Here is a 12312-nt window from a genome sequence, read left to right on the forward strand (position 1 = left end):
GGCAGTGGGGTTACAAGGCAAATTTCTCACATTTTGGGTGGGAAAGGCAAAGATCAAATATGTAAAATAAATTTAAAAAGAACAGATGACCAGATGAAGGTCACAAAACAAGTTAATATCATACAGAGTGACTGTGTGTGAGGGTACTGTTATCTAAGGTGACCTCTCCAGAAAGGTGACATTTAAGATGAAACTGAATGATGAATAGAAGCCAGCCAGGGGAAGCTCTGAAGGAAGATTTACAGGAAGAACAAAGGGCAAATGCTAAGCATTTGAACTGGGAAAGAGATAGGCAAATTCAAGGTTCAGAAAGACATGCTTGTGTATATATTGCTGTTAGAAAGTTAAGAATAAGGATTTTTTGGAGTTCCTGTCATGGCTCAGTGGTTAACGAATCTGACTAGGAACCATGAGGTTGCAGGTTCGATCCCTGGCCTTGCTCAGTGGGTTAACGATCCGGTGTTGCCGTGAGCTGTGGTGTAGGTCGAAGACGTGGCTCGGATCCCGAGTTGCTGTGGCTGTGGTGTAGGTCAGTGGCTACAGCTCCGATTCAAATCCTAGCCTGGGAACGTCCATGTGCCATGGGATCGGCCCTAGAAAAGGCAAAAAGACAAAAAAAAAAAGAATAAGGATTAAAAAAAATTGTTTCTTGATATGTATTTATGCATTAATCAATTCCTTTGTGGATCTCAAAAGATCAAATGGCTTTAATTTGATTAAAGCCTGTCATTTAATTTGCCTGTCTCCTTACCAGGAGGGGAAGGCACTTTTGGCATGGATGCTGGCCAGTTTCCCACATTCTCATCTTGTGCTTTGCTCTGACATCTGCTACACATTGTCCTTTGGCCTGGCTGATCTGATATAAATCCTCTTCTGCTATAATTCACTGCCCACAGACCTGCCAATAAAAGCAAAGCTCATCCTTGCTGCAGAGAACTCTGTTTCCATACCCTGCAGAACAACCACCTTCTCCTTTTGTGAACTTCCAAGCCATGAAGTCTTTTTTCCTGTTTCTTGCCATCCTTCTGGCCATGGAACCAGTGGTATCAGGTAACTTGGGTGTCTCTCAAATGTCTGGGATTCTGGTCATAAACTTCTCTACTTCCCCTTCTCCCTCACTGTGAGCAGCATCTGAAACATTCCTCATTTCGTATGGCTTTGGGGGGTTTTCTCACAATCATCTCATGTCCACATCGCTCCTTGATTCTTTTTTGCTGAGGTGGTGGGATGTCTGGAGCCCCTGATACTTAAGGGCAGGCTGGTATTCTGGTGGAATCTTGGAAGGGGGCTTAAGGGGGAAGGGTTTGATGTATGCTTGGAGCTTTGGGGGCTTTGGGAGATGACATTGAGGACTGAGGGTAAGTTGTGATGGGGTGGAAAGACTTTGGGGTTGTAGTGATAGAGGGAAGATGAGGATGAGCTAGAGATGAGGAGGTGGGCTTCCTTGATGGTTTGGAGTTGGCTGGTGGGGGGCATGGCATTTGGGGTTGAGTGGAGCTGGTTTTGGGGATTAGACAGGGGCTTGGGCTGAGGTTGGGGGTTGGTATTGGTTGGTGCAGGGTGTTAGAGGTTCAGATTGGTCATGGGCAGCTGCTCAGGATTGAGGTTGGTGACTTGATTAAATTTGGGTTGGGTTTGGAGTTGAGGGTCCAGGGACACTGAGGCGGGTAAGGCTGGGAGTTCTAATTAAGATTGGACTGGGGAGTTCCCCTCGTGGTGCAGCGGAAATGAATCTGACTAGGAACCATGAGATTGTGGGTTTGATCCCTGGCCTTGCTCAGTGGGTTAAGGATCCGGTGTTGCCGTGAGCTATGGTGTAGCTTGCAGATGGCGGCTCGGATCTGGTGTTGCTGTGGCTGTGGTGTAGGCCGGCAGCTATAGCTCCGGTTTTATACCCAGCCTGGGAACCTCCACATGCCGTGGGTGTGGCCCTCAAAAGCAATAAATAAATAAATAAATAAATAAATAAATAAATAATGAAATACATTAAAAAAAAGATTGGACTGGTATTTGAGTTTGAGTTGGGTGAATGTGGGGTCAAAGAGGATTAGAGATTGGGTTGTGGCTGGAGTTGGGACTTGTTGGGTTCAAGCTAGGCAATTGATAAAGAGCTGAGTCTGTTGAAACATGGGTGAATGTCCTCCATTCCCTAATATGATAGGTGTTTATTGCCCTTTTCCCATCATTCCCAAGCTCCATCAGGTGGAACTTCATTGGAATCATTTGATCTTAAAGTTAGGAGTAGGAGGTTGGGGGATGGCAAGACAGACAGGTGGGATTCTGAAAAAGCCTTTCCTAAAAACCTTGAATACAATTGTCTCCATTCTCTCCCCTTGCAAGATCTTTTCTCTCCTTTCCTGGGACTGGATCTAGCATTCCCTACTCATCTCTCTCTCACCCCTTCTCCTCTGACCTCCTGCTCCTCCTCTGCATCCTCTTGTCTCTCCATTTGAGGGATACTAACCTCTACTCAATTGCTGGTTGTTCCTATGCCCAGTAACAGACTGTTGGCTGAATGGACAATGCCGGTTGGTGTGCAAAAATGGTGAAGACAGTGTCACATGCTGCTCAAACCGTAAACAATGCTGTGTCCTTAGTCGTTATTTGACAATCCAACCAGTGACAATTGATTGAATGCTTCCCTGGACCACTCCTCACCCAACCGAACAAGCAAATGAACAAGGGCCAACCTGACAATGCAGTGAAGATACATGGAAGTCGTGGATAGAAATGCCATTGCTTCAGGTTCCTTAGTTCCTACATGCTATTAAAACTCGCAAATCTGTTTCTTGCGCCTGTCAATCATGAGGACTGAAACTCCAGGTGCCTTGAGAGTAGGGGGATGGCAGGATGGGCATTGGCAGAGACACTGCTGGGGCTGGACAATGCAGTGATAATTAGAGTCTTGAACAAAGTTCTTCATCTACCAGCTGCAGGAAAGTCTGTTGGATCAGGAGTAGACTGAGGGGCACAGGAGGGAAGCCAAGACATGCAAAGAAGAAGCTGACACCTAGAGCACGGGAGGAGCCTTGGGCTGGGAGAGTTGGTCTGTCTTGGAGCTGGCATGGACAGGGACTGAGTAGAGTCCAAATCCTTGGATTTCTAGGGAGGTTGGCTGAGCTGCATTTTGATGCTTGAGAGCACATAACCCCAAGTATCAGAAGGTTTCCAAGTACTAAAAAAAGATAAAGCCCTTAAATCGACTCATTTGTAATTGAATTTGTTCATCATACTTTTTTTTTTTTTTTACATGCTTGTGCATTCATTTATTCTTTCATTCGCCTCACCTATGCCTCTTTCCACTGTCTGGTGCATATACGCCTCTCAGAACTTCGGCTTCCCCATCTGTAAAATTGGAGCCATAGAATCTCTTTCAGGATTGTGGTAAGAATGCAATGAGATAATGAAGGGCGGAGGGGCCCAGTACATAGTAAACACTCAATAAATGTTAGCTGTTGCCATTGCCCACTGAGTTATTCATACACTGGAGGAGATGTGCTGTGCGCCTTCCCGCTGTGTTAGACTCTGAGGAAAACAGACAACTGCCTCATTTGAATTAAGAATTTGGCCTTGGCGAAGTCTTGTCCGGGGGAACAATGAATTCTGGCTGGAAATCTACAGGACCTGGGTGACTTCCCAGGCTTTGTTATCTCCGATCATATTCTCTGGGTCTCATTTATCCAGCACTGTTGTTTGCCCTTATACTCTGTCCTTTGCAGTGAAGTCAGAGAGGGGAGGGCTCTGTGAGGCGTGGTGCATGACACAGAGACAGATGGAGGGAGTTCACTCTGATCCATGCCGATTATTCTCTCAATTCAATATTTCTGCCATTAGACTCTGGAGAGAGAGAGAACCTTGCATCCCCTGCCCCGATCCTGGCCCTACTCTGGGCTTCCTCTGGTTAAGTCACTCCTTTTGGGATGAGGCATTATTGGGGGTCAGGGGGTAATAACCCCTGGAAGTAAAGCCTGCCCACCCTGCCCTCCAGGGGAAGGATCATGCTTTGAGTAGCTAGAGCCTGGAGCTCCCTGTCCAAAAAATCCTATGCCTGCTTTCAGGGACTGCATGGGCTTCCCCTCCAGGTTGACTCCTGGAGGATGGGATCCACTCTGCGTGCACCCCTAGGCAGGAGGAGTGCCGAGGCAATGGCCCCTTTGCAGGGGCTTTGGGCAGACCTTGGATGTTCTGGCTGGAGTGTCCATTTCTGTGCATGAGACTCCTCACAGAAGTGGGGGGAGCTGGGGAGGGGCAAGAAAAGATCTGGGCTAGGAGCTGAACCAGGTCCCCTTGGGCTGCACGGAAGAAGGCAAGAATGATAAATTCAGACCTGATTTTTCATTATGAAGGGATAGTTCATAAAAGGCAATAGGATATATTTTATTTATCCCATCTCTCAGCTTGATTCATGACTGATACATATTCAGACATATGAGACAGGAACCTCCTTTTGTAATCCTTTTTTTTTTTTTTTTCTTTTTCAGCTACTCCAAGGCATATGGAGTTCCTCAGGCCAGGGATCAGATCTAAGCCACACTTGCAACCTAACGCTGCACCTGTGGCAATGCCAGATCCTTAACCCACTCTGCTGGGCCAGGGATCAAACCTGTATCCCGGCACTCCAGAGACACCAATCCCATTGTACCACCGCGGGAATTTCATCCATTTATATTCTTGTCCCAGACCCACAACTGTTAGGGCTGTGCCTGGAATTCAGATCCTGCTCTGGCTCACAACCCATCTCAGAGTCCGATTCAGAGGCAGGAACTGCGTAACCTGTGCTTTCACAGTCTTGATGCCTGTCTGTGATCTGGGGCTTGGATAAGACCATCCTAAATACTTCCTCACTGGCCTCCCGGCCCCCAGATTTTCTTTGCTTTTATTTTCTGTTGTCGGAAGGATTCTTTCTAGGAAATTTGTCTATGTCACTCTTCTGCTGCTTAGATATTTTCCTTTGGTCCTCACGGCCCAGGATTGAGCATTCAAGATCTTGATGTGGTGGCTCCACTTCATGTCCCGCGAGGGCTCTTATCGGACTTTCTCTTCAGCTCAACATCCTCCCCTGCCCCTTGCACTGCTTTGGTCCATGGTTCCCCTCTGCCTTGTCTGCAGCATCAGGCTAATCTCTGTGATGAAGTCCTTCCCACACTTCAGAGCCTAGTTAATGCCTGTACCTATGAAGCCGTCACATAAACCCTGTCTCACTGTTTCTTTTCTTTTCTTTTCTTTTTGTCTTTTTGCTATTTCTTTGGGCCGCTCCCGTGGCATATGGAGGTTCCCAGGCTAGGGGTCGAATCGGAGATGTAGCCACCAGCCTACACCAGAGCCACAGTAACGCGGGATCCGAGCCGCGTCTGCAACCTACACCACAGCTCATGGCAACACCGGATTGTTAACCCACTGAGCAAGGGCAGGGACCGAACCTGCAACCTCATGGTTCCTAGTCGGATTCGTTAACCACTGCGCCACGACGGGAACTCCGCTGTTTCTTAATAATTGTAGTGATAACAGCTATATGAGAATTACCATTGACACGTCGTATGTGCCAGGCACAGTGCTTGTGTTTATAGGCCTGAAATCATTCTAGTCTTACAACCCTGTTATTGTCCCCATCTTACTGATGAGGAAACTGAGGTCGAAGAGAGGTGGTGTAATTAGACAAGGTCACACAACACTAAGATAGAGCTGGGATTCAAACTAAGTGCTGAGTGGCTTCACAAAATTATCACTCTTAAGAAGGTATGGCACATGCCATATTATTGTGTAAGTCACTGTCGCCTTCCCACCAATCCCCAAACACACACATTCCAGATGGAGCGCCTTCGGGGTTGAGCCAATATCTTATTTGCATGATGCTGCCTGGTGTTAAGCTCAGTGCTCCGCTCTGATGGGACTTATTCAGTGTTTTGTGAGTGAATGAATAGATGAATGATGAGGTCATGTGTGAAAGTGCGAATGGATTTTGGCAGGAGATCCAAATGGCTGGTGCATCAGGTGGGATCCTTTCTAGACTAGAGGGGTCAGAGGACCACGGCCTTCGATATATTTGGCTCTGGCTAGCAGTGTTAGGAAGGATGCAGAGCAGCTCCTGGGCCTTGTGCAAGTGGATTCTTAAGATTCATTCATCAGTTTATTTTTCTTTCTGCTGTCCCCATGGCATATGAAAATTCCCAAGGCAGGAATCGAACCCATCGAGCCATAGCAGTGATCCAAGCAGCTGCAGTGACAATACCAGATCCTTAAGCCACTGTGTCACAAAGGAACTCCCATTAGTTTGTTCTTAAAACACATAGGATTCAGAGTGTGAGGGAAGAGTCTACGGATTCCCCAACATCTGGGGCCCAGGGTTCACACACAGCCGATCATGCCCCCACCAAATTAATTCATTATGAGGCTTTACCAATTCACTTGGCCAATAGCATTTATTAAGAACCTCCCGGGATGGAGTTCCCACTGTGGCACAGTGGAAACAAATCTGACTAGGAACCATGAGGTTTCGGGTTCGATCCCTGGCCTCACTCAGTGGGTTAAGGATATGGCGTTGCCATGAGCTGTGGTGTAAGTTGGCTGCTGTAGCTCCAATTGACCCCCGGCTGGGAAACTCCATATGCTGCGGATTCGGCCCTAAAAAGCAACAACAACAATAACAAAACCAAAACCAAAACCAAAACCACCAAAAAACACAGAGCACTTCCTCTGTGCTTTGGTAGAGACAACCGTGGGGAGTGATAGGTGCCAAAAGGGCTTGGAACTCACCGTAAGTTTTCAGCCACGGTTAAGTTTTCAGAAGACACTGAACCCCATTGTCTGAATCTCTGAACTTGGGGTCTGGGCATGGGAAATTTTGAAAATTCCCTTAGGTTATTCTTTTGGGGGCTGGACCCCATCCCCCACCCCTGTCAAACTTGATTCCAAATAACCTTCGATCTATGAGAATCTGGGATCTAGGCAACTTTCCCCTGTCTTCCCATTTCCCAGATGTGGGAACTGAAGCTCAAGGAGGAAAAGTGGCCTGTGTTCATTAGCAGATTCAAACAATTCTGGGATTAAGAAGCAGGTTTCCTCTGACTTCTGGTGAGAGGACTGCTGGAGCCCTGAAGGTGATGTTAAGTCACTGTGGGGGATACAGTGAGTGGTGGCCACAGTGACAGGGGCTGATAGGAGGGCAGGTGTTAAGAGCTGCAAAGACCCTGATGAAAGCTTTAGGGTTAGTCTGAACACCTTTGAAACCCCTTTCTGGGGTGCCATGGCTTCTCTCCAGGGGGAAAGTTTGGATAGAAAAAGTGTTGTTTTTGCTCTTGTAAGGCTTCCTTGAATCTCTCTTTTCTTCCTTGTAGTCTGAGGGGGTAAAAACGTGCGTAGAACCTTTGGCAGTGGAGAGCAGACCCTCCTGGGATGGGGGGTTTATCTTGCTATGGTAGAAATATCGTGACCCCAAAGCAGGGAAGATTGGGTGCCTGTCTTAGACCTCACCTGGGACTGATACACAGACCTGCTGGTGTAGCTTAAGCTCAAGTCAGCTTCTGCTTGTACAGAAGTACAACTGACACTGGTGCAACACACGTGCATACTTCCATGGCATTTTATCGCAAGTGTAGGGTAACCACCATTATGAGCAAGATATAGAGCCGATCTGTCACCATCAAGATCTCCTTCCTGCTCCTCCTCTCAACCTCCCCCCCCGTCACTATCCGTAACCCCTGACAACCATGAATCTGTTTCTCAGCTCTATAATTTTGTCATTTTAAGACTGTTACATAAATGGAATCATAGTTGATCTCTTGAGATCAGCTTTTTTCACTCAGCATTATGTTCTTGAGGTCCATCCAAGTTGTGTGGATCAATAGATCATTCCTTTTAATTCTGGGGAGTGCCAGTCAGTGCATTAAGGTAAGAAAAGGAAATAAAAAGCATACAGATTAGAAAGGAAGGAATAAAACTGTATTCGGAGATGTCATAATGGTTTATGTAGAAAATACAAATGAATCTACAAAGAAACATCTAATAAGACCTAATAAGTTTAGCAAGATCACAGGATTACTAGATAAACATACAGAAATCAATGATTTTTTTTTTTGTCTTTTTGCCATTTCTTGGGCCGCGCGGCATATGGAGGTTCCCAGGCTAGGGGTCCAATCGGAGCTGTAGCCACCGGCCTACGCCAGAGCCACAGCAACGTGGGATCCGAGCCGCGTCTTCGACTTACACCACAGCTCACGGCAACGCCGGATTCTTAACCCACTGAGCAAGGTCAGGGATCGAACCTGCCACCTCATGGTTCCTAGTCGGATTCATTAACCACTGCGCCATGACGGGAACGCCCAATGATATTTCTGTATTCTATCACTGAACATGTGAACACTGAATTAAAAACACACTACTTCTCATAGTCATTCCAAAATTAAAATGCTTAAGTATGTAAAAACACATGCACAGAAATCATGGGCTGAAAACTAGAATGACGGTAAAAACAATCAAAGCAGATATAAGTCAATGAGGAGACACTGTAATTATAGATCATAAGATTCAGCTAGTAAAGATGTCAATTCTCCTTAAATTGATAGACATATTTAACACAGTTTCTACAAAAATCCAAGCAAGGATCTTTGTGATATCGACAAGATTGTTGTGTCTATATTTCATCAGACAGAAATCTGCAAAGGGCTAGCTAAAACAATGCATAAAGTTGGAGGAATCATTCTACCAGATTTCAAGCCTGTGTAGTTAAAGAAAACAAGACCGTGTGGTCTTGGTGGCGAGAGAGATGCACAGATCAATGGAACAGAAGAGGAAACTTAGAAATAGCCCTATACACATAAAACCAACTGATTTTTCAAAAATGTGCAAAAGCAATTCAGTGGAAGAAAGATATCCTTTTCAACATATGTTGCTGGAACAATTGGACATTAGTAAGCAAAAAAAAAAAAAAGCTCCATCTAAACCTCAAAAGTTACACAAAAGTTAACTCAAAATTGATCATAAGATTTAAACATTAAAATGCAAACTTATAGAAGAAAATATAGGGAAAACTTTCAGATCTAGGGTTAGGTGAAAAGTTCTTAGATATGAAGAGCACAATCCATACGGAAAAAAATCAGCAAGTTGGACCTAACATTTAAAATGTTTGCTGTGTAAGACTCTGTGAAAGGATAGATGAAAAGATAAATTACAGACTGGGAGAAATATTTGCAAACCATATACCTGGCAAAGGACTTGTATCTAGAAAACAGAAACAACTCAAAACTCAACAGTAAAAAACAAAACAACCCAATTAGAAGAAAAACATGAAAAGATATTTAGCTGAAGAGGATATGCAGATGGCAACTAAGCATATGAAAAGATATTCAAGGGGTTCCCGTTGTGGCGCAGTGGTTAATGAATCCGACTAGGAACCAGGAGGTTGCCGGTTCGATCCCTGGCCTCGCTCAGTGGGTTAAGGATCCGGCGTTGCCGTGAGCTGTGGTGTAGGTCGCAGATGCGGCTCAGATCCCGCGTTGCTGTGGCTCTGGCGTAGGCCGGTGGCTACAGCTCCGATTGGACCCCTGGCCTGGGAACCTCCATATGCCATGGGAGCGGCCCAAGAAATGGCAAAAAGACACACACAAAAAAGATATTCAACATCATTAGAACTTAGGAAAATGCAGATGAAGACCATGATGAGACTCCTTACATACCTATTAGAACCGCTAAAATTTAAAATAGTGACAATACCAAGTACTGGCAAGGAAGCAGTGAAACTGGATATTTTATATACTGCTGGTGTGAATGTTAAATATGTTAAATGGTACAACCACACTCTGGAAAATAGTTTGGCAGTTTCTGTTTTTAAAATAATCTAAACTACATGTGCAATGACCATACTACTAGCAATGCATGCTTGGGCTTTCATACCAGAGAAATGAAAATTTAGTTCCAAAAACACCCTGTAGACAAATGTTCTTACTTTATTTTTTAATGGGATTCATTAAAAAAAGGGACAATTTTGTTGACCAGTTTTAGTTTCAAAGCAAAATTGAGAAGGGACAGAGATTTCCTATATACTCTCTGTCCCCACTCATGCACACCCTCCGCTATTAGCAACATCTCCGACCAGAGCGGTATATTTGTTAACAATTGATGAACCTACATTGCCTCATCGTAACCACCCAAAGTCCATAGTTTACATTGTATTCACTCTTGGTGTTGTATCTTCTATGAATTGGAAGAAAACGTATACGGACATGAATCCACCATTAGAGTTTCACCCTCTGTGTCTGTTCATAGATTGATAGCTCATTTCTTTTTTAGGGCTGAATAATATTCCATTGCCTGGATGTATCACTATTTATCTTCTCATCCACTGAAGGGCCTTTTGGTTGCTTTTAAATTTTGACATTTATGAATAAAGCTGCTATAAACATGTGTGTGCAGATTTTTGTCTAGACATAAAGTTTCAAGTCCTTTGGGTAAACACCAAGGTGTTCAATTGTAGGGGCATATGGTCAGAATATGCTTACGTTTTATAAGGAACCTCCAAACTGTCTTCCAGAATGGCTATACCATTTTTCATTCTCACCATCAATGAATGAGAGTTCCTGTGGCTCCACTTCCTTGCCAGCATTTAATGTTTTCAGTGTTCCAGGCTTGGGTCATTTAAAAAGATGTGGAGTTTCTGCCATGGCGCAGTGGGTTAAGAATCCAACTATAGCGCCCTGGGTCACTGTAAAGCTGTAGGTTCAATCCCTGGCCTGGTAGAGTGGGTTAAAGGATCCGGCGTTGCTGCAGCTGTGATGTAGGATGAAGCTGCAGCTCACATTCAATCCCTGGCCTGGAAACTTCCATGTGCTGTGGATTCAGCTATTAAAAAAAAAAGATGTGCCATGGTATCTCTTTGTTTTAGTCTTTATGTTTTCACTCTGCATGCTGGCTCATCAGATCTATGTTACTGCCTTTAGAAATTAACTTTTTTTTTTTTTTTTTGGCAGGTAGACATTCCCCACTTCGATGCATGGGAAACCTGGGAATCTGCAGAGCCTCTTGCAAAAAGAATGAACAGGCCTACCTCAGTTGCAGAAATTATCAACCATGCTGCCTCCAGTCCTATGTAAGGATAGACATTTTTGGCAAAGAGGGAAAAAATGACTGGAGCCGGGAGAACCGCTGGCCAAAAATATCCTGAGTGCTAGTGATCAGCATCCTCAACCCGCTGTCAATACTCCTCATTAAAATTCATGCACCTGCCATCCTTGTGTGTCTTTCATCCATTGGAAATCACAGTGAGAGACTGGGTTTCGAATGGTGAGATATCTGTCCCCTTCTGGATCCAGACCTGTGAGAGAGAAAGCTGGAAAAAAACTGGAGTGACAAGAAGAGAGGGAATCTAGACAGATCAGTGATGATGAGGAGAGCATGTGCTTGAGTCCACTAAGGAAGGGTTGAAGGGTTTAGGCAGGGCCATGACTTACTCTGTGCTACGTCAGGCTCAGAGCGGGACCAGAAGTAGCAGGAATGATACCGAGAGCAGAAAGCAGAGGTCTTGTAGACAAATACATCTTAGTTCATGGAAGAACTTCCTAACCAGCTGTTGTCATGTAGAATAAGTTGTCCTGTCAAGGTTTCAAGTCGTGATGCTGAAGCTCTGTTTTGGTGGTTATTATGAAAGGAACTGGAATATTTCTGCAGTTCTTTTTGATGATGGGTTAAGGTCTTTTACTTCTTGAAAATCTAAGAGGGCTGTGCCCTCCATTGCAACCAACACTAGGCTTTTAAATGTAAAATTCCAGTTTTGCTTTTTATGTTTTGCCTCTACTAGTAACTTATTTCTTTCTCCATCTTTAGTTCCACATTGTGTCAAAAGGAGAGTAGCTATGCCTGCCAACTCTCCTTCTCTATTTCTCTGTTTCTTCTCAACTCATTAAAGTTTGCTTTTGCGGTTACTATGCTATTGAACCAACTCCAGCCAAGTCACCAGTGGACCTTGTTTTTAAAAGTTTCAAGGATGTTGCTCAGTTTATGTTGCTTCTCAAGCCTAGTTCATTCCCTCCTTGGAAATCTTACGTGGGTTGGTTTCTGAGACTTTACTCTTTCTTTGTCTTCCTCCTAATTCTTGGGCTCCTTCCCATCAATCTTTTGGAGTTCCCTTTTCTGTCATTTGCCTCACTCCATTCCTTTGAGGTTTCTGGTCTTTCGTGAGAACACAAACTCTCCACATTCCTGGGAGAAGGCTGACCATTCTCTAGGCATGATAATAAGTCAATACTTGGAAAGGTTTTAAACCTTTCTCATTGATTAGTGACAACTTGCTTCAATGAATGCACCTCTGAAAGTCAAATTTTC

The 12312-nt window shown here is 44.6% G+C and overlaps 1 protein-coding gene across 1 annotated transcript; it reads left to right on the plus strand.

Annotated features, from left to right (window-relative positions):
* The first annotated feature begins 897 nt into the window (after positions 1-897).
* LOC125122081 (beta-defensin 119-like) lies at positions 898-11216 on the plus strand. Its single transcript, XM_047770335.1, has 2 exons — positions 898-1050; positions 10962-11216. The coding sequence occupies exons 1-2, from the start codon at positions 993-995 to the stop codon at positions 11153-11155; spliced, it is 252 nt and encodes an 83-aa protein (XP_047626291.1). The 5' UTR covers positions 898-992; the 3' UTR covers positions 11156-11216.
* The last annotated feature ends 1096 nt before the right edge of the window (positions 11217-12312 follow it).

The sequence above is a fragment of the Phacochoerus africanus genome, chromosome 3 (assembly GCF_016906955.1).
Source record: "Phacochoerus africanus isolate WHEZ1 chromosome 3, ROS_Pafr_v1, whole genome shotgun sequence".
Taxonomy (NCBI): domain Eukaryota; kingdom Metazoa; phylum Chordata; class Mammalia; order Artiodactyla; family Suidae; genus Phacochoerus; species Phacochoerus africanus.